This window comes from Falco biarmicus, chromosome 10, assembly GCF_023638135.1.
Source record: "Falco biarmicus isolate bFalBia1 chromosome 10, bFalBia1.pri, whole genome shotgun sequence".
Classification (NCBI taxonomy): domain Eukaryota; kingdom Metazoa; phylum Chordata; class Aves; order Falconiformes; family Falconidae; genus Falco; species Falco biarmicus.
Genome location: NC_079297.1, coordinates 31,669,581 through 31,692,273, shown reverse-complemented (window position 1 = coordinate 31,692,273; position 22,693 = coordinate 31,669,581). Strand labels below are relative to the sequence as shown.

General features: G+C 37.1%; 1 protein-coding gene across 12 annotated transcripts in view; it reads left to right on the top strand.

Annotated features, from left to right (window-relative positions):
- SOX6 (SRY-box transcription factor 6) overlaps positions 1-22,693 on the top strand; it is a 375,871-nt gene that overhangs the window by 297,204 nt on the left and 55,974 nt on the right. For all 12 annotated transcript variants that reach the window (XM_056354363.1, XM_056354364.1, XM_056354366.1 and 9 more), the window contains 3 exons: positions 10,029-10,178; positions 14,009-14,189; positions 17,081-17,274. In XM_056354363.1, coding sequence (XP_056210338.1) covers positions 10,029-10,178; positions 14,009-14,189; positions 17,081-17,274 — 525 coding nt within the window. The remainder of the gene's footprint in view (positions 1-10,028; positions 10,179-14,008; positions 14,190-17,080; positions 17,275-22,693) is intronic.

The window sequence follows — 22,693 nt, the reverse complement described above, 5'->3', positions numbered from 1 at the left end:
TGTTTGTTTTGGGTGGGTTTTTTTTGCCATAGCATCAGCATGAGCCTTGGGGCCAGAATGTATTATCTATAATCCCTTTATTTAAGAATAAGCAATGTTAATAACATGTAAAGAAAATTAAGTCAAATGGTAATTCCATCTTCGGTTTACGTTTCCCATTACATTAAAAATTTAAGTAGGTATTTTATAGCTGACAGTACTTATTCAGCCTCTCCCAATACAAGCCTGTACCATGATGAATAAAGCCAAACTGAAAATAATAGTGCAGGAAACCATAGCATGCAAGAATAAGTCAAGGACAGAAAGATCTATCATTTCTTCAGAACACATGCCAATGCAATCATTTAGTCCATTCATATTTTGAGCAGGACCTATTTTATATGTGCTGTGGGACTCTATCAAGTAATGAAAGTTCATTTCTCCAAAAGATGAGGCAAGAAATGAAAATCTATGAAGAACAGATATGGTTTTGCTAATTATTTTCCCCAACAGAAGTCTGGATCTTTGTCACTGAGTTATTTAACAGATCCTCTTAACATCTGTCCAGCAGACTGTGGACTTTATTAGCAGACAAGAGACCCACCAGATTTAGAGCCTGCTGGGTGCGTCTTCATCTTCACAGCTGTGGATTAACTCAGACTTTCCAGAAGAGGACAACCATATGGGATAATTGGTGTCATTGGGTAGCTAAAAAAAAATACGAAGAAACAAATGTCGTCCAAACACAATTCACTGTTTTTACAGCCACAATTACTAGTCTGTTTAAGAAATAAGAAAGGCAGCATTACACTAAAAAAAGAAAACCTATTCATATCTGTGTGGGAACCTAATCAGGCTCTTGTTTCCAATGACGATGGCTCCACAGTCGCACCAGGTCTGCGACAAGAATGCTCCTTTTGTGTGCCGATAATGTGGAAGCGATAAAATTTCCTATAAGAGACATATGTGTTTACATCATGAGATGTGTTATTTGACAAAACGCTTTGTTCTCTGCATATTTTCCACGCAGAGTTTCATGCTGGGTTGTTTTGCTGGAAAGCTTTGATTAGCTAGAATTAGTTGCTGAAGTAAAATAGACACTTTTGTTTTATGAGTCCTCTTGCTGAGCTGTAAATTATAGTAAAACATATAAGGAGTGACAGAAAGAAGTGCTGATTTGAACCTCTGACCCATGATCGGCATAAAAACATAAGATAACTCTTTCAAAGGACTACTGAGAGCCATAAATATTCCATGGTCCACTTAAAGTTAGGCCCTTTTAACAAAATAAAGCTGTTATTTTGCAGTACTGCAACAATACAAGCTGCAGTATCTAAAATGTGTGGAGATTCTTTTATTTTCGGTGTGGGTTGGCCATTATCCACAGCAGGGCAATAGAAGGGATGAGAGTAATTTTTCTTTTTCTGAATGAGTACAATGTATTTCTGGTCAGTAAAAGGAGTTGGAACCAGCAGACACTCAGTGGTGAAATGAGGTATCTGTTACTCTGCAGCTTGAGCGAGAAGCAAAACAGGCATGTGTACCTCCTAAGGAGACAGGAATTGAGTGGAATTTAGGGCCACATAAAAATTTCCCTAGACAATATATAGAAGAGCAACTGAACAGACACTGAAATTACTGGTGGTAATAGTTCAAAAAACCTGAAGTGAATGCATATGAATAACTGGTAAAATCATTCTTTTAGCTAAGAAAGAATTCTTTTCTGTAGACGCACACCTGAAGCTATAGGGAAAGCTGAAGTCTTCTAACTCCATCTCTAACTACAAAATGTATTATTTGTATTTTCACAAACACAGTTCGTTTGTTTGCACATATTGGGCTTTAAGAAATCCGAAAGCACATTAGCTAGCAAGTGCATAAATAATCACTGCAACAATCCTTGTTATTATGACATTAGTTATGATAATTCATTAGCTGCCTGCTCGTGTTACACCTGAATGCCTTTTTGCAAAGGTATTTGGTACATTATTATAAGAAGTAGAGGCTATTAACACTCTGTAACAATGAGCAGACTTTGCACCAGGGTGATGTATAGGTGTTTAAACTCAGAATGTTATGTCCACTGTGGATAGGTTAGGCATATACAAACAGGGGAAAGAAAAGAATGATGACACTTGGATTCTGTATAGGAAAAGATGTATTTGCAGTGTACTGTTACTTATTATGTACCATATTTCTAAATTAAACACTTTCCCCCGAATTGTTACTCCATCTTCATGTAGCTGTACTTGATTGATGCCATTTCAGATATACCCATGTAAAACCAAATAGTTCTCAGTTATTTAGCAAAAACCTGTCAGTTAAGTTAATGTTGCATACTTGGTCCTTGATAGTAGGCTATTATTACTAAAATCAGAGGAGGGTCTGGTCCACAGTACTAGCAAATCTGTAAAACTTACCTTATTTTCATTTGTTATTACTTTTCTTAGAACAAACTGATAGAACGCTACTGACACATCCAAATTTCATCAGAACAAATTTATAACATATCTTGTTTTAGCAGGTAGTGCCTGCAGAATTATATTGTAAAACAAAAGAAAACGTACACTTTTAGCATAAGACATACTATCTATTAATTTGAAGGGATCTTGATTTCATCAGGAAAAGCTTTGATTTTTCAAAGTTTTAGATTTTTAAATTGAAGTAAGTGTTGCTTTCATGTGTATGTACATTTCCTTTAACAATTTTGTATGCACCTTTCCTCCTCTTTCCCCTTATCCTCCTTTTCCTTTTGTGTGGAGAGCACAGCTAGAACACAGATGCTGAGCTGTGGAAGGTGTTTTTCTGGTGATGGCATCTGGCTTCTTGGCAGACTCCACAGGCAGTAGCTGCCTTCGAGTTGCCCCTGGGTTTGTCACATGGTTAAGCTGCTGATGAGTTACTCTAGGCTGTCTTGTGTTTCTGGATGTCGTTTTCTGTTAACCTACCTCTCACTCTAAGGATCTGCATAAAAACCATCTTAAAACAAAAAGAAAAATAACCACATGCTTTTTTGTAAGAATATATATATATTCTTATATATATAAGCCAATAACTCCATTTCTTATCTTGGTGCTAAGTAGAGGTCTCAACTGCAGTGTTAGTCACTGAGCATATTTGTTGCAAAAGACATGCCATTATAAAAAAAATACATTGATATACAACAATAGGAAGGAATAAGTGCAATTAATGTTTCTTTAGAAACAGTTCTTGCACTAAGATGTGTGTGAAATTTTTGAGTAGGACATTTATGCTTCTGCACTGCTTTTTGAAAAGGTTACCATGCCTGAACTGCTGAAGGCTATACCAGTGACATCGGGCTCAGGTCAGCACTTAACCTTACTTTCCACAGTTGCTATCTATGATACCCAAAAGCATGGGTTTGAGCGCTAATCCATTCTTTCTCCAAACAGAAGAAAAACTTTTTCAAACAAAGTCTCTGTTTCCTTTAATCTGTTCAGCATCAAGCTTATTTTAAGCACCTTTAACCAATAATAAGAAATAAGCAGTCCCACCAACAGTGGCTTTTATTTTGGGTAGGTTCTTTTCAGAAATGTGCACTGGAAATAGTAAAGATGTTACTGGTTTCAGTGAGCTTGCAAAAGCCCTTTGTGATCAGACATTTCTAAGTATTATTATTGCATGTTACATATTCGAAAGGAAAATTTTGGAATTATATATTTGCAACACTATGTACTAAATATACTACAGAAAAAAATAACTGCATTACCTCTTGTAGTGCAGGATTTCAATAGCACTTGCAGTCACTCCTTAGAGTTTTTCATCTTTAGAAACCAAATTACTCATTGTCTAAATAGCTGAACTTTCATCTCTATAAATAAGATATTTCAGCTTTGCACAATTTGTTTAAAATGCTGACAAATAAGGATTCTCACTTGATTCTCAGTAGTTTTATTGTTCGGTTTCATTTACTGTAGCAAATGTATTTGTTGAAGATGTGGCATAGGACTTGCATTTTTAGTAATGGAAGACTTTAGAATTAATTAGGGTCCATAAAAATTATCATTTGTTTCTGAGAAAAAAAAATAATCTAGCACCTTTGGAGAAATAATGTACAAATACAGGAAAAGGAGAAGGTTTTTACATTCTGGCCATAAATCTTAGTAAAACAAAATGAAAGGGTAAATGTTTCTAGAGCAGATTCCTTCCTTCTGGAATCAAGCCACCTTCTACTGAATTTCTTTGTGGGGCATCTTCCAAGTACATCCATTGCAATTCATCATGCTAGGCCAGCCCTCATCACATGCACTTTGATTATTTGCTACACTGAGTATCTCAACGCTCTCTTTCTTATCTCCATGTGTCACATATGGCTTTGCTATAGTTTCTTCAGAATTGTGCTGCAAAAATAATGTCTGAATTGTATCGCCACTGTTGTGACCAAATTCTTCCTCACCAGCACAGCCAGTTGAAATGTCTTCAGACCTTGCCTTTATCTTCTCATATATACAAGTGCAACTGCTCTCTCATTTCCTCCCTGGACCCATACATCTGAACTTCCTCTCTCCTATGCAGCAGCTGATCACTTTCTCTTTATTGAAATATCTTCTCTAAACAAACTTTTTTCATAAGTCCCGTCATCGACAAGCCACTGATAAGAATGTTACGATTATCATAGTTCTGTTAGGTGGTAAACCAGCCTGTCACAAAGTTAACAAGTTGTTGTCAGTGCAGATCTCCCTGACCTGTGTTGATTTAAGGCCTGTTCTATTTTCCTCATCATGTGTTACATCTGTAAAATTTGATCCTCAAAATTCTTCACCTTTATTAATTCCTTTAGATACAGCCTAAGAGGCAAGTGTCAGCATTTCTGCTGTAAAAAAAGGAAGCAGCTGGTGCCTGGAAAGCTTTGCGCTGTGCTTATTCGCTGTGCTCCATGTCATGTGGCGGGAGCATGCGTCTAGGAATGTCACAGGCCTACATGGAAGCAAGAAGTCATACGGGCAAGGGACCTGAGCTAGTGAAAGAGTTTTGATTATTGAAAGTTATTGGAAAACTATAGAAAAAGTGTTGAAACCTCTGAAAGGGATGCATAAGACAAAGGCCTTTGTCCTCTGGCGTGGCATTAATGAACACTGGCAGCAAAGGCAGTTATGCTTCTGTACTGTGAAAATATCTTGCAAAGGCATCGTGAAACTTGGATGGCATTAAGAAAAGTTTTAACATTTGGATCAGTCAAGGTGCTCTATTATTAGTTTATAGGGTTTTTGACAAATTTTAAATCGTGGATGATACTTTATATAAAAAGGGTGAAAATGGAAATAATTCATCAAATGCCATAGGCAATTTCTGAAGCAGAAAATACCACCACCCCTGGATTATTATTTTTGTTAGTTATTCAGTTCTTCTTGGATGGTAGCTCTAAGCTATAGCAAAGGCTTAGTATGATTTCTGCTGTTTCCAGGCAAAAAAATCAGTATGCACTTGTGCATTGCTGTGCACATGCTGAGTACAGCGCTTTCCCACTCATCTGCCATTTTTGTTAGGTAGATGAACATCATTCAGACTCATAGTGACCTCCAGCTTCCATAAATTCCCCTCAGGTTTTTAGTTGATTACAGGTGGAATAAGATTTCAGTAACAACTGCTTAAGTCCATAAGCCTGGAAGTTCACAGGTGCCTAAATGTGAGACTTGCCAGTGCCTTGAGACTTGCAGCATTGCAGAATCCCACTCTTGTGTCAGATCACGACATTAGAAGAAAACTGGCTCTGCAAACTGTAAAACTACATCCTTACTCACGTCCCTTAAGTGAGCTGGTTTTCAAAATTGTTTTCAATTTCAGGAGCACTCAGTAATTCAAAAGCAGCACTACTTATCTTTAGATGCTGGGAACTGAATTGTAAGAATCTAATTTAGTGACCTTTTAAAAAAACTAAAGAACAGGGTATATATTTTTAAGGCTCCTTAAAACAATCATGAATACTTGATGGTTTTGAATATCTAATTTGTAATGAAGAGCCTTCTGAGTCAGTGGCTGGCATGAGGGTTATGAAATGCTCTTTATGTGCTAGGTTAATATTTTTAGTCACTATTCAATAGTCAGTAGGTTAGAATTTCAACAGAAAAGATTGCATTGAAACTTTTGCTTTTGAGCATTAAAAGTTAACAATGCAATGTTTGGGTTTCCCCCCTCCTCCCCTCCTTAATATTGCAAATAAAAGCCTCACAACCTGACCATCTCAATGTGAGGTCCTAAATTGCTGTTTCAAGCCACAACAGTGGTAATTGCAAAAATATCCATTTCATCCCTGCAACGGCAGTGTGCACATATCTTTCCCGACTGGCTAGCTCCCTATGCAAACTGGTGTTTAGAAGTTGTACAGCCTTCCAATCCACACAGCACTGTCGCTAGCGCTAGTGCGAATTCTTGCAAGATTTGCACTTGTTTGTGGAGCAGCTTTGTTGTAAGCAAACCAGAAAGCTAATTAGTGTTTCGTATTTTTACATTTGCTTTTATGGAGTAAAAGAATTTATAGAAATGCTACCCTAAAGCCAGTACTACGACCTTGGAGTAACCCAGTGGTGAATTATATATACACATATATAAATGACAAGATTTCTTTCATTATCTGTGACCCTTTAGAAACATTTCATCCTCACACTACTTGCTAATACCACCCTCCACACACTGGAAGGGGAGTGGTGTATAATTCTAATTTTATTCTGCTTTTAATGTTTGTATTTCCAAAATCAAATGGTTTTCTAGGCAGTCACTGTAACGGCCCGCTTGGTTTTTGCTGCTCTCTCTGTGACGCTTGAAAGTGCTGTGGACGTTCCGGTTGCCTGTCCTACTGGGGCTGAGGTGCCAGGTCACCCACCAGCCCTTCTCAGGCTGCTGGCATATGTCCCTCTCTTCTTGGTGGTCTTGAGATATCTGCTCATGACACAGCTACACCATGGCTGCAGCTTCTGGACATGATAAATGCACTTTTGCTTCCTTGTAATGGCTAACTGGGCTACAAATCCCATTAGCCATGTGTGTCCAGCTGGCAGGCTGTGGGGGTGCTTCTGTGGGGAGAGGTGGTGGCTGTGAGGAGAGGTGGTGGTCATGGGGAGGGGCAGTGGTCATGAGGAGAGGTGGTGGCTGTGAGAAGAGGCTGTGTCTGTGAGGTGGTGGCTGTGAGGAGAGGTGGTGGCTGTGAGGCTAGTCCGTGGCTGTGAGGAGAGGGTGGTCATGAGAAGAGGCGGTGGCTGTGAGGAGAGGCCATGTCTGTGAGGAGAGGGTGGTCGTGAGGAGAAGTGGCCGCTGTGAGGAGAGGTGACAGCCGTGAGGAGAGGTGGCTGCTGTGAGGAGAGGTGGTGGTCGTGGGGAGAGGCAGTGGCTGTGAGGAGAGGTGACAGCCGTGAGGAGAGGTGGCTGCTGTGAGGAGAGGTGGTGGTCGTGGGGAGAGGCAGTGGCTGTGAGGAGAGGTGACAGCCGTGAGGAGAGGTGGCTGCTGTGAGGAGAGGCAGCCACTGTGGGGAGAGGTGGTGGTCATGAGGAGAGGCAGCAGCCATGAGGAGAGGCCCGGGGTTGCCCTGTGCTGGCCCCGGGCAGCCCCAGCTGGTCCCTCAGTGGCCCTACCACAGGGCAAGCAAAGCCACCAGCCAGGCTGGTGGCACCCCAGGAATACGCACTCTGGAAAGGGCACAAGGCTGCACCAGCAGTGAAAAGCGAGGTACAAAACATGAGGGACAGCGCTGCCAGCAGCCAGGCTGGAGTGGGAGAAGATAGAGGTGACAGGAATGGAGTGAAGCCAAGCCTGGTAAAATGGCAGGGACAGGGGATTTTAGTCTTCATCTGTCTCTTACCATCCAGCTCTATTGTAATTGACAATAAATTAAATTAATTTTCCCCAAACCAAGTCTGTTTTGCCCATGTCGGTAACTGGTAAGTGATCTCCCTGTCTTTATCTCAACCTGTGAGCTTTTCCATGTTATTTTCTCCCCAATCCTGTTGAGGGGGTGGCAGAGAGGGGCTGGCAGCAGCCTGGGTTAACCCATCACACTGTGCTGCTTGCCATCAGTGTCAACTTTTATCCTTTAAGAAAGACTGAATATTGTAGAAAGAATGACTCATACCCCACCTTTGCCCTGATGGCTTACCTGAGAAGGGAGAAGAAAATTCTTTTGAACTTTACTTGATAAACCTGCATTTGTTTTTACATAGAATTCATTTCCTGCTCTTGAAAATGCAATACACACTATATTATGTACTAAAGTTTTAGTCTACTTTTAGTAAAATCTAAGTCATCTCCCCCAGATATCTGAAGTAGATGTTAAGTTGGTTCCTAAAGTTAAAAAAAAAAAACCAAAAAAACCAAAACAAAAAACACCCAACACCCCCCCCAAACCAACAAAAAACCTTATTTTAATAGAGAAAGTACAGAACACTGAGAAAGCCATTATAAACTTTGGGTTCTGTCTCTAAATTGTAATCAAGTTTATTGTATCATCTTGTTCATAGTATGGTGACTATTTCTGAGCCGAGAATGTGCAGGCTTTCAGAACTTTGTGAAATGTGCTTCTTACTCTCATATAAGCAGAACATCCTATTAAGCAAGCATAGCTCGAACTGAAGAATATGCTAAAAGGGATAAGATCCCAGTAGTAGGGAAACCCCCTTCCCACTTACTACTGTATACAATGCTTCATTTTCAGTATCCAGGACATCACCAAAAGCTGGGACTTTTTTCTATTTTCAATTGTTCTAGTTTTCTAGTGCAGAAAAAAATAATACCTTAGCCAAAATATTTAAACACTGTTGATTGCCAAATATTAATTTGTGATCCTTTTGTAGCCCCTGTGTGGTGCTGAAAAGGGTGGCAGGAAACAAACAAAGAATCAAAAAAGTTTTCATTTGTCACCCAGAGTTCTGACTCTGCCCCTCCTTTACACGTTTGTCTAGCCACTGAGTCACTGAGCTTATAGTATTGTGTAACTTTCATTTCTGTGGAGGCTTGTTATATTAGAGAAATTGTTCCAAAGAAAGCAACAATTATGACATAAGCACATCTGGCTCTTGCAAATTATTCTTTATTAAGCTTTCATTTAATTACATGTGCTGAAAGGTCTGCTTTTGATTACTGTAATTTTTTTTATTTGTCCATCTGAATGATAGTAATGTTGGAAATTACATACAAACCACCTGGCTTTTTTCTGACTAATAAGGCAAAGTTTATATAGATCTATATGTAGAAGAGGGATTAGGATCTTCCCTGTTTATGGTAGAAGAATTATGGCTGATGCTAATTCAAGGTGAGGGTTTAAATTTGGTCACTGGAAGGAAATTAAACCTATTTGGGTTTTTTCAGTAAATATTTTATATTGGTAGGAATAGCTTATTTTAATACACAAATGTTTTATTATGTTTCAGTTAAAATTTTTAAAAAGTTCCATGAGGGTGTTTTTGGATTTTCATCACTACATACAGGAAATTTTAAGGCCTACTTTCCTTATTAGCATTTATAGAAGTTACAACAATCACCATACAGCAAGATGGAGACATGCCCTGTCATCTATTTTAACTTCCATTGCTGTATAGAGAAGATGCAACATTGCCTTTTGGTAGCAAACCATTCCTATGTCAGCTGCCAGCAGAGGTTCTGGAGTTGGTGGATAATTTCTGGGTAAGAACAGAAAGACCTGAAGTATTTTTTCGTTTCTGACAGGGGTTTATACCTCCTTTTCATAAACAGCCTTATAACTTTGCCAATTTTGTTTTTAGTATTAGGGCACAGAATAACCTTTTGCTCATTACCATGACCATCATTAGCAAGAAGGAAAAAACCCCAACAAAACAGCTAAAAGTCAAATTAAGAAAAAAGATACTGGGGCGTGGAGTTTTCCAGTAATTTTTTTTTTCTTTTACAAGAAGGGAAAAGCCCCTAACAAGAAGGGAAAAAACACAGACAAGAAAGTGCTGAAAAAAAAAATATCTGTTTCTTTTAAGGGAAGAAATAGCAGAGCAATAAAAAGTATGTACATTTACAGCTTCGTTTCTTAGGAATTTTGCAAGAATATATTATATATCTTCTTGTCTTCCAGCAACTGTATGCAGCTCAGCTGGCAAGCATGCAAGTTTCTCCTGGAGCCAAAATGCCATCTACTCCACAGCCACCAAATACAACGGGGGCACTCTCACCCACTGGAATGAAAAATGAGAAGAGAGGGACCAGCCCGGTAACTCAAGTTAAGGTATTTTTCAGTAAAGAAAAAGTGGTATCTGAAAAGGGCAGTGAGATTACATGGTCTATTTAATTGTTTTACAATTGGAAGTTGAACCATGTGAAAGTTCTTCAATATTAAAATGAAATTTTCAGGTTTAGTACTCTATTATCAGCATACAGAAGAGAAGAGAGCATTTACTTCTTGCTTCCAAAAATGCTAGGCATCCCTCTTGCTACCACAGGCAGCACAACAGATTCATCAGTAAAATGTGATATTTTCAAGGTTATTTTTTAAGCTAGTCATGGGCATAAACGGTGTCCATTGTTTCCTGTTGAATTTTTGAGTATCTTAAAATGTGGTGCGAGCTTTCATTGTTAGGGTGAGAGAGAGTCTGTAGATTTTCTAATTATTTTACAAATCTCTAGTTGTACTTATTCAACAATTTTGGAAAAACCTCACATAAAAATAAGATGTAAGTCAGGACTCGAGGGAAATATTGTGTCACTGCAGATTGATTTGACTTTTGCTGATTTCACACAGCTGCTGACAACCGAGCTGCTCCTTGTTGGTTTTGCGCCATTGCTGAATGCTTGTGCCTGCTTATTCTCACTTGCTTGGAACGAGGCAGCTACAACATGGCATTTGCCAGCAGCTTGAAATGAACATCGTGCACCCCGTGAAATCTGTGGTGCAGCTCATACCTTTGGGTGGAACTGGCTGGCTTTTATTGCTGTGTTCTCCTACAGTTGTTCTGAATTTCATAAGACCAAATATGCTCAGAAGCAACTTAATTCAGACTGTTAAAAAACACCAACGTTTAGATGTTTTACCAAGTTGAATGATAGCACTATAAAAGCAGAACTATTAAACTAGATCTAAAGAAGGCACAGAGTGACTGTGGAGAGAGAGAGAAAACGCACTTTTTTGCTAGCTGCTAACACCTTACAGGGACACAGTCCTTAGCCTTGAATCAGCCTGGGAAGATATTACTCGCGTGCGGTGAGGGTTTCTTTTTTATTATTATTTTTTGACATGAGAGTAAAATATCATTCTTTTTTTTCATTATCATCAATCATCATGGTAAAGTGTGGGTGAGTAGATATTTCTGCCTGGGCTGATAAATTTCTATGACACTTTTTTGCTACGCTGAGAGTACTAATAAATAAAAACTATTCCATTATGGCCAGATCTAACATTTATTTAGCAAGGCGTTCACTTTACTTAACTGTGGATGTGTATTAGTCCAATATTTTACCTCTTGTAATCCAATGCCAGGCTTGAAAGCAGTCAGTGAAATTTACCACATATGCAGAGTTTGTTATGGTCAATACAGAAGCCACCAAAAGCAAAGCCCAACTGTTTCAGCAAGTTGCCATAGTCTAGTGATACCTAACACCAATGATTTATGGTATTGAGAATATACTACTGACTACTTTAATGTGAAAAAGTAATTTCATGAGTGAGCCAAATGGATCTACACCAAACCAAACCTTTACTATATGAGTAAAATTTTCCCTGGTTAAATTCAAGCACATATCTCCTTGAACCAAGGCCAATACCATTCCAGCTTTGTGGCCAGCTGAGTCCTATTACAGAGTTGACCACATGCAAATTCTTGGGGGTTTCCCTACATAATTTAACTTGAATGGACTGAAATATATGTTAATAAAAGAGAAGCCTTTTTATTGTTGTTTTTATTAAGCACGCTATTGCATTGAAAATATTAAAGATAAACACTGCTTTGTGTGGACAAATACCAATGGCTAATGAAGAAATTAATTATTAGTATATAAACAGTACCTATACGCAAATTTTTATCTTTATGAGACATGACAGTTTTGGTGGTCATATGTTGCTTAACAAATCCTCTATATTTTCTCTTTTTTTAAACAGTTGTTTGTATTAACTACATGCATTATTTATAGAACTAATGGAATTCTTTTACAGGAGTCTGATCTTTCAAAAGTAATGATAGGGGCTTTTTAAGTCAGTGACCAGAATGTTTTCCAGCTTTTCGATTGCCTCGCTGAAATGAGAATGCTGTCTATGAAGTGCAAACAAACAGGTTCTGGCAGTGTTTAGTTTTTTTTCACGATTGTATCAGTACTAGGCAGAAAATTATTTGGAAATTGCACATAGTAGTATAGATACATTATGTGTACACGCTCACAGTACCTAGTCTGGCAAACTTCATAGTCTGAAAGGGACTCTGAACTCTTAAAGAAATTTATTGAAGCCACTTTATATCCGTGTAAGGAAACAGCTTGCATATAAACATGGGCACAAAGCATAAGAATGGACTATGCCCCTTATACCTTTGGGTTTCTGCTTTCACTTGGACTCTGACCAGGTGTGGACATTTGTGCACACTGCAAGGTCAAGAAGAACAAAAATGTCATGCACTTTTAAGGAAATAGTTTAAAACCGGAGGTATGATGGCATTATAAATACCTGTTTGTTACATTTTCCTGTTTAATGCATTTTGTATGATCAAATGTATGTTGCTAAATCACTGCTTGACAGTAAGGAGAACAGAAAAGATGAGATAATGTAGCGTATTATTGTCTTCTGACATGTATTGCTAAGCTTTGAAGTGATCAGTGCAGTGTTTTAAAATATGGACGATATTCTAGCCTAATTCTGCTTTGGGCATATTTTAAGTATGTCTTACTGGGCTTTTTAATTACAGAAAATCAGTTTCACAATTTTCCAAATGCTCTGTCTTGCTTAACATATTAATCAAATGGAACAAGCTCAAAGAATGGGAAGAGGGTTGCGTTGTTGATATCCTGATCAAAGAGATTAATTGCTTGGATGAGTCTTATTCTAAAAGTTAAGATATTTCTTAGATGGACTTATTCTCCTATAGCATTGAAAAAAGAGATATATGTCAGAGAAAATTTCTTTCATAATTGCCTATGAGAAGTATCAAAATATATAAAAGTGCTGATATGAGATTTACATACCCTTAAAAAACATTCCTTCTCTGTATACAAATAAACATACAGATACATTAAAGGTTGAGTGCAGCAGAAATAACTACAGGATACAGAAATAATACAGAAGAATCAAACAAGAAGCAGAATACCATTTATGTGTAAAAAAAATTGATTTTACATAAATCTGTCAAAAATACATGACACATTTGAATAATAAAATACTGTAAAATATACAAAATGAAATAGTAGAAAATAAAATATATTTTGAAATTTATATAGTATGCATTCATTACCATAGTAATTGAAGGAATTTTAATTCAGTGAAATTCTTATCTCCTGTTATGGGGAAACAGCATAGATTGTTTTACTAAACAAAAGATGCACTCAAAATAAGATGCATGGATTGCATAAGTTAGCAGCAGCATTAAATGTGGGCCAAAGAACTGTCAGGGTTTTCAAATGATTCTTTCATAGAAGTACTTGTGATTCCTTAGTTTCTAATACATTTAAAAATAAGCTACATAACTTATTTTTATAGTGCCAGGAACTTTTCAAATAGAACCAATGCAAAAGCATTACTGAGCTGCTGGAAATTTTAAATAATTCTTTGTAAATGCCCTAGGTTAATATAGATCTCCGAAAACACATTAGGAAATTAAGCTGTAATGTGAGCTAATTCAAATTTTAATTTGGCAAAAAGAACGATCCAGCCACATAGTTAATGTAAATAGAAGCATAACACAGAGAAATTAATGAGGTTTCCTTTCGTTGAATCTTAAAGGAGGCAGATAATTAGCTTCTTTTGTTATTATTGCTGGAGAATGTGGTATTGTCTTCGAGGTGTAAAGTAACTGCTGCTTGCAAAATGATGTGTTCATTTGTCTTTTCCTAATAATTATTTACATTAAACTCTCGTAGGATGAAGCAGCCCAGCCACTGAATCTTTCAGCCCGACCCAAAACAGCTGAACCTGTCAAATCCCCAACGTCTCCAACACAGAACCTCTTCCCAGCTAGTAAAAGCAGTCCAGTGACAGTGACAAACAAGAGTGGCATCCCCAGCCCGATTGGTGGATCTCTGGGAAGAGGATCCTCTTTAGGTAACTAACCTGTCCCGGGGAAATGGGAAAACTGGCAAGTTTTCTACATGAAATCTGAGCTTCAGCACACTTACTTCTGAACTCAGTAGATATTTGGGCCTACATTTCTGTTTAAAATGGGGAAACAAAATTGCAGGAAAGATTTGTAAAACCTTGCCAAGGTTTTACAAGGGTAACCAAAATGATGCAGCAATGATATGCATCTGCAAGAAATTCAGCAAATAAATATATAATGTAAGAAATATACATACATAGAAATATATACAGAGTAAGTAAACAGAGATGCATATATAAAATGTGTAAAATGGGTTTGTATGAGCATTTTCCTCAAAGTCACCAATTGGGTGTATATATGCAAAGTTAACTTTTGAATTTTGACCTCTGGATTAAACAAAGAAACAAAAAATCTTTGCGCACACATGGAGCCTGACTAGATACTAGAAATACACACATAATGACTCATGTGATTAGTGTACCTGCAATGCACAAGTTTTCATGCACTTTCTTGAACCATGGTCCGGGAACACTCAGTATGTCCATGGTTTACAGTAAACCTCCATGGTTTACAGTAAACCACAAGCCAGGCAAGAAGGTAACTTCAAATGAGGTTTTCAACTACTTAGCCCAAATATACCATTAGTTTTACCCAGAACAGCATTCTAAAAGAAATCTAATCCTCTGCATGCTTGGTATTAAGTTCATCTTACAAAGACCACATGCTGAATATATTCTTTTCTTTTTTTTTTTTTTTAACAAAGACAGAAAGGCTTCAGTCTAGCCAGTTTATTTTATTATTTGTTCATGTTTTCATTATTTGTTCACCCATCTGTCAAGAATTGTTAATTTATATGGTTCCAAATAGGGAATTTTTGACCTGTGTTCAAGATTCTTTAATTAAGAAATAAAGCTTAATAAGTAGTGAAACAAAATTGATCTGAAAACTATGTATGAAGACTACCTTAACCAGTCAAGAAACAGAATCAAGAGCTGCAAAATGTAGATGATCAGCCCTAAAGTTCAAATAGTAAATTTTAACAGTGACTAAATACTTACTACAGACCACTTATTCACAATCTGTACCTCAAGTGTACTTGTAAAATATATAGAAACACTTGTGAATAATGAACAGATATGTTAAATACATACATTAAATATATAAAAATTATGATTTGTTCCATTCCCAAAACACTTGGGAACATCATGATCTCTGAAAGGTACTTTCTGCAGCTAGCTAGATATTCTACAATGTCAATTTATTTCCAGATATCACTGCACTATCTAACATTTAGAAGTGACATACCAGTTTGATGTCACAGACTATTCCAGAGAAATGGCTAGAGAAGATACACCTAAGGTGTGAATATTTTTCATGCAGTCATAAAACGTTGTCCTCTCAATCCTTAAGTGTAAAAGAAGTCAGGGAAATGTCAAAAATCAGCAAGCAACACAGGAGCTTTTGCTCCATTTTTACAATAAATTCGGGTGATTGGGAATCTAAGTCTCGCTAAAAGTCATGCAAATATAGTTCCCAACATAGGCTGCAGAATGGAACTTAGTTGCTGAATCAGTTCAGAGCACTGGGAATTTTGCCCAGCAAGAACACTTGTTGTTATGTAATATGTTACTTTTATTTTGGAGAGGGGTGCTTCATTCAGACAGAAGACATCACAGTTCCATCTCAAACATCACATTTTGCATCTCTTCTTAACTAGACCACAGTATTAAATAAACTGTTTGGTTTCCAAGATAAAGCATGAGAAATCTTTAATCTCAAGCTTTTTTATTTTAAAAGAATTCAGGGTCCTTCGAGGCTGAATTTGCTATATTTTACTCAGCTGAACTTCAGTGAAGTCAAAGGAATATGAAGATCATCTTTGAATAATTCCAAGTCTTACCCTGTTTGTTTTTTATCTTTCTGTTTCTTTGGTTGGTTTGTAGGGTTTTTTTTTTTACAGTGGACTGTTAGTAGGTACACAAATCTAACAAATCTGGCTTTTTTATAAAAGTAATTTGCTTGTCAGGCAGATGCACAGGTCATGCACAAATATTTATTGCTCAATGTTTCCTTGCTAGAATGTATATACATTAATCTAACCATGTGTGGTATAGATACTTCCACATAGGAACAGGTGCATGAAGTTTAAGCTTCATCACAGCAACACAAAACAACCAGTCACCAGATAATTGATGTCTTTTGGTCTCAAATCAGAAACTGTATCTGGGGCACTCATCTTTACCTCTAGCATGCATTTTAAGATGTAACAGGAATATTTTGTGTGAGTTTGATGCATGTTGAAAAGTTTCTCTTTCTGTCCAGAGTGGCAGAAAGAAAAGCATTTTTTCTCTGCTGATTTAGAGCTGTATACTTATGTTAAGGTGATAACAAGCTCTGTCCCCCAAAAGTAACTGTGGGTGATCTTTCCAAAATTGCAAGCTAATCTGGAGTGATAGTTCTCTTGGTAAAGAAATTCTAAAAATTGACAGACTTTCATGGACAAGTAAACAAGATTTCTGTCTCCTTCTTTTTTCATTTTATTAATTAATGTTAATACCTCAAAGGCTCTCACTTAAGAATGAAACTTAAGAACTTCAGAATACTGTTGTCTGAAACACATATTTAACTTTGAACTTTGAGTCCATGTGTATGTTCAGATACATCTGTATCAGGCGATGCTAAGACTTTGGTGGTTGTATTTGTAGCAGCAAAAGACGTGCAGAGGCTTATCAATCACTTCTGTATATTAATTCAGCCTTCAAACAGACAACAACTGCCATTCCCTCTGCTTTTGCAGATGTTAGTTGGGTGCAGCTCTTACAGTATGAGAACCGAGTGCTTACGCTGGATTCTAATTTGGATAATTACCTAAATAAAGTAAGTTCTCTGTTTACAGATATCCTTTCCAGTCTTAATGCACCTGCCCTATTTGGGGACCAGGACACAGTAATGAAAGCCATTCAGGAGGCTCGAAAAATGAGAGAGCAGATCCAAAGAGAGCAGCAGCAGCAGCAGCAGCAGCCACATGGTGTTGATGGAAAATTGCCCTCCATGAATAACATGGGTCTAAACAACTGCAGGAATGAAAAGGTAATGTCTCCCGTTGCCACACAGTCTGTCACTCATTCTTCTTTTCCCTGCAAATAGCTTCTTATTTTTATATAAAATTTCTTTTTGGAGCTTTTAGCCATCTCTGATTTCACGTTAAATACACCTTGTCACTTCACAGTACTGTGCTACAAACTTCTCTGGGTTTACATGACAGCATTCAAAAAAAAAATAATCCTGTGCACTCATGTGGTGAAGCTGTAAGCATGCATATAACAACATGGAAAATTAATTGATTGAAGCTACCGTTGTTTGTGGTCACTAGATTTTCAATTGTACTTTTGAGAATGATTGGATTGATAAATACGGCAAAAAGGCCAGTTATGTACTAGCATGGCTGAGTATTACAATGCTATGGAATGTACCTGAGCATGCTTGAATCTGAGGCTCAGATGCAACAATTTATGCTCAAAACTGTGATTTGGGCTTTTAGTTTCAACAGGAAATTAGAGATCAAATTTCTTTCTTGAATCTTGGCCGTAGTTTCCATATGCTAAAATGAAATGGGTCACTACCGTAAAATGGTGAATGAAAGAAAGCAATGAGAAAACATGATCAGTATTGGACTGAGTAGGACATCATCCAGTTTACAAAACCGCAAGCTGAGATCACATCCAAAAGGTGAGGAACAGTTTCTATCACACACACTTCAAGGACTGCTCAGAGGACAAAGAAGTGTCTTGGAAGTTTCTTTGTATCTGTGTTGTCCTGCTCTGTGGCCTTTCCAAGATCTACCACATCTGCTCCAGGAGCAGGTCCCTGTGTGTATAACAGAGCCAGTGAACACTGATCAGGTAATTGGCCAAGCTATAAGGCATTCCTTTTGATGAAGAATGCTTCTCTGTTAGCTTCCCTAGAGGTGGCTTATGCTGCAAAAAATACAGCACACAAGTTATTTTTCACCACTGACACAAAATCAGTTACATACCACAATACTTATTCCATTTAACTAGAAAGGAAAAAATATTATCCCAGTAATCACTATGGCACTGGCAAATAGGAACAGTTATGATGCAATTTAGTAATAAATGAAAAGAAAACTGACATTCATTAGCTATAAAGCAACTGGTGTTTCAGACTATTTGCTGGAAAAAATAAAAAACATGAAAACCAGGTAGTTTTCAATGCCTATAATTCATTAATAAAAATACTGTCATATATCTGTATATTAGTGGGTAGGTTCTCTGTGTCTTGGGGGAGGGAGGAAGGATTTTATTATACTCCAAAGACTAACAAGAATTTTTAGTCCAGGTTGAATAAAAGAATCAGCAGAATATTAACTATATCTTAAACTGTGAATTTGATGATACTATGATCTTTTCTCAACCCACAAGGGAATATTTAGTGAGTAACTGGATTGTAGCAAGGCACGGAAAGGAAAAGAAATGTTGTAAACAGACCCATCAAAGATTGATACATACCTTTTAATCTACATTTCATATTTTTGCTTGATAGGTTCTTTGCAGGACTCAAAACCAGAGAAAGGCTCAGTGCCTATTAAAAAGATTTGCTAAACTGTTGCCACACAGGATTAACAATGCTTTTACAAGTCAGATCAGAGGCTAATAAATATTTATTTCTGCTAGTGTTAGTTTAAATGTCAGCATTGAAAAACTCACTTAATAAAGATTGATACTATGAAATAATACAAAAAACTAGTAACTGACCAAGCAGGCCGCATTCACAGAACACTAACTGTAAAGTCAGTGTTTGTCTTTAACTAAGAGGGAGGGTACTAAACCCCAAGTTATAAAAATAAAATAAATGTCACACATGATCAGTATTAAGAGTTTATAAAATTATCCTTATTTTAAAATATTTTTTATGAGTTGCAGTGGCTTGACATTTAAAAATATCTAATACACTTTAAGGGCTATTAAAAGAATTCTTAACATTTGATTTGACTTTGAAAAGTAAGTATAAAAATGACATCCACTTACTTATCAGGTCTACTCCCTGAGTATTTTCAGTACCATGTTTATGTGTTGTATTCAGTATACAAGTTTCCATTTTGTCTTTCACCTTTTAAAGCAGAGTCGGTAAATATTTCAGTGAATAGTCTGAAAGTTCTTTTTTGTTCTTGTTGCTAGCAATACACAGATTAATGTACAGCTTCCAGATTGAGGTTATACATCAGGCAGTCAGAGGAGAAATTTATTTTTTTTTACTTGCAAATACAGCAAAGTCAATTGGAACTCTTTAAGAAATACAAACAACATAATTCTTAAATGCCACATTTTATGGTGAGACTTTTCACGATGGCACTTGCAACTTTTAAAACCTAAGAATAAAACAGCAGCATGGAAATCTGTTGTTAAGTCTCTCAATGCCCTTATATAATCCTGCTGGTTTATTTATTGTAGCATGTACTACAGAGTGAACCATTAAGGCAGGAGAAAGTTGCAATATGTACTCCGGTTTTACCTCTATTACCCTTGCTCTGTAGATGCAAGAAAAGGCAGGGTTTGCAAAAGAATGGGATAGAAATCAGTAATTTTAAATTATGATCTGTCCCCACTGTCTGTCCTAAAGAAAATAAAAGAATTAAGTCAGTTATGAATACTAAAGGAATGTATTTATATTTTATATTCTATTTATATTTTTAAGTATAAAATACATTAAACCAGAAGCATCCTTTGCAGAAACAGAATTCTAGAGTACTCTTTTTTTTTCCCCTTTACCCTCTGCCTTTCAATTTTTACAATTTTTATGTTTTCAGGACCAAATTTTCAGAAATTGGCTTCTAGTAATTAGACTTCTATAAATGACTAACTAGAAGCTGGCACTAGAAAAAGATGACAAATTAATTGCCTGCAGCTGGTTTAAAAAAGCTATTGAGTTCTGGTCAGTCACTGGTCTTCAAGTTCAGATAGCTGGTAATAGTTTGTTGTGCAAATGATTGCGCTTACAAAATTATGTACGTAGCTTCAAAGCCTGGGCTTAGGCCTTTTTGAAAATATGTCATTTAAATCTCAGAAAGCTTTGTATTTGGTTAGAGACACAGAACTAAAAATTGCTTCTGTTCATATTCTGCTGTTCAAAAAAAATCTACAAAGCTTTAAAAGTGCTCACAGAGACTCACTCATCAGAAAGACCAGAACAAAACCATGAAGCACTCCGGCACAGTCCAACTTTTTCATTTGCTAAACATTAAGGTTAGGCTATGCTTTTGAGATGATACCATTCTACGGACATCTACAACTCCGGAGTTAGTTCAGTTTGTGTACTGTTGTGGGTTAGGCTAGGCAGGTAAGCACCATGCAGCCACTTGCTCACTCGCCTCTAGTGGGATGGGGGACGAGAATCAGAAGGCTAAGAATGACAAAACTCATGGGCTGAGACAGTTAAGTAAAGCAAAAGCTGCGCACAGAAGCAAAGCAAAATAAGGAATTTATTCACCACTTCCCATCGGCAGGCAGGTGTTCAGCCATTTCCAGGAAAGCAGGGCTCCAGCACGTGTAACAGTTACTTGGGAAGACAAATGGCAAAACTCCAAACATTTCCCCTTCCTCCTTCATCCCCCAGCTTTTACTGCTGAGCCCAATGTTGTATGGTGTAGAATAGCCCTTTGGTCAACTTGGGTCAGCTGGCCTCGCTGTGCTCCTTCTCAACTTCTTGTGCACCCCAGTCTCCTAGCCGGTGGGCCAGCATCAGAAATAGAAAATGCCTCAATGCTGTAAAAGCACTCTTCAGCAAGAGGTAAAACATGCCTGTGTTATCAGCACTGTTCTGGTCACAAATCCAAAACTCGGCACCATGTGAACTAAAATTAACACTGAGCCAAAAGCAGTAGAGTGCACACAAGGCAAAACATCACTATAGCAGAGCAGACTTTTTCTACTACATCTGGCGCTGATCAGGTGTAACCTGACTGAGGAAAGGGAAGTTTCACAGAGTAAACAGAAACACTGGGGAAGGGGAAAGAATTAGGAAATTCCAGAAAATAGGCTACAGAGCTCTTTGCATGTGATACAAGCAAAACAAAATTTGCATTGCTAGAACTACTTATTTATTTTAGTATTTCAAACTAGCATGATTGCCTAGAAGTTTTGCTTTGATTTAAGGCTTTATATGAACCTGAAAATGCTATATAATTTATAAGATAACTGACATTATTTTTAAAAGGACCAAATCCTATCTTTTTTTGTGCATAAAGCATGAAAACACTGACAAAAACACTTCAGAAAATCTTTGTAGAAAAAATATAGGCAAAAATGCCTCAATTTCACTGGAGAAAAGTACATGAAGTCAAGATAGAACATATAACTAATTAACAATCACAAAGTATCTGCTACACCCAAGGATATATCCCCACCTCCCCATTTGCTTACCCATGAAGCATATTCATTGAGATCTGCAAGGAAGCAGAATTTAATACAACATTTTAATGTTTATATTCCATTCCCACTCTTCTGTAGATTTTCAGGCAACTGTGTATTTGTAGTAAGAAACCAGAATTAGACCCCAAAATAAATGACATGAGTCATCGCCTACTTCCTGGGAATTATAGTACTTTAGCACCTCTTATAATGAGCCTTTTATTCCTTTCTTATTTCTAAATCAAAGTTTTACAAGTTGAATCCACAAAATTTATCCTAATATAGACCACAGTTTGTATGCAAAATGTGTACATTCTTAAAAATGTGTATTATTTACCCTTGGAGATGTTACAGTCTATTGATCAAATCCATATTTAGGCACTTGGATTTGACTTGATAAGCCATAACAACCCCTTTGGAGGTGTTATGGTCTGCTGTATTTAGGGACTGTTAAATATGTGGATTATTGACACAATAGAGTGTAACAACTCCTCTGGAGCTGTTACGCCTCATCATTTATATGAGGCTACTGCACATGCGTACAAACTTTGCTTGATAAAAACACTTCAGGAAGCGTTTGTAGGAAAAGTTACTAGTCATGCATAATCTCCTTTTGACTGCCTACAGCCCTGCAATGACTCCATCATTGTATTGCTTTTTTCTAAATGCAAGCAGTACTGGAATTTGTTGCCGACAGTTTTTTACCAGCTTTTTTCTCCCCATACATTCAATATTCTAGACAGAACAACTTCAGGGGCAGGTGTCAAGCTATTTTCTGCAAGTGCAGCGTATTTCTTAGACAATCACATAGAGAAGCACCTTGTTATTAGGAATTTCTCAACTTGTTTAAAAAACCCAGATAGTTAAGAAAACACTGTTCCAGTGCATCCTGTATTCAATTATCTTTTCTCTTTTTACCCTTAAATTGAGAACACAAATAGTTTGGTCATAAGGGCCTTGTGGATTTTTATAGATCTTTATGAATAAGTGTTTTAGAGTTTCAGGGACTGATCTATTCTCATTTGCTTTCATTTTTTAAGAAAAGCCTATTCTATTTTCTTTTTTCCTTTAGTTTCTTATAG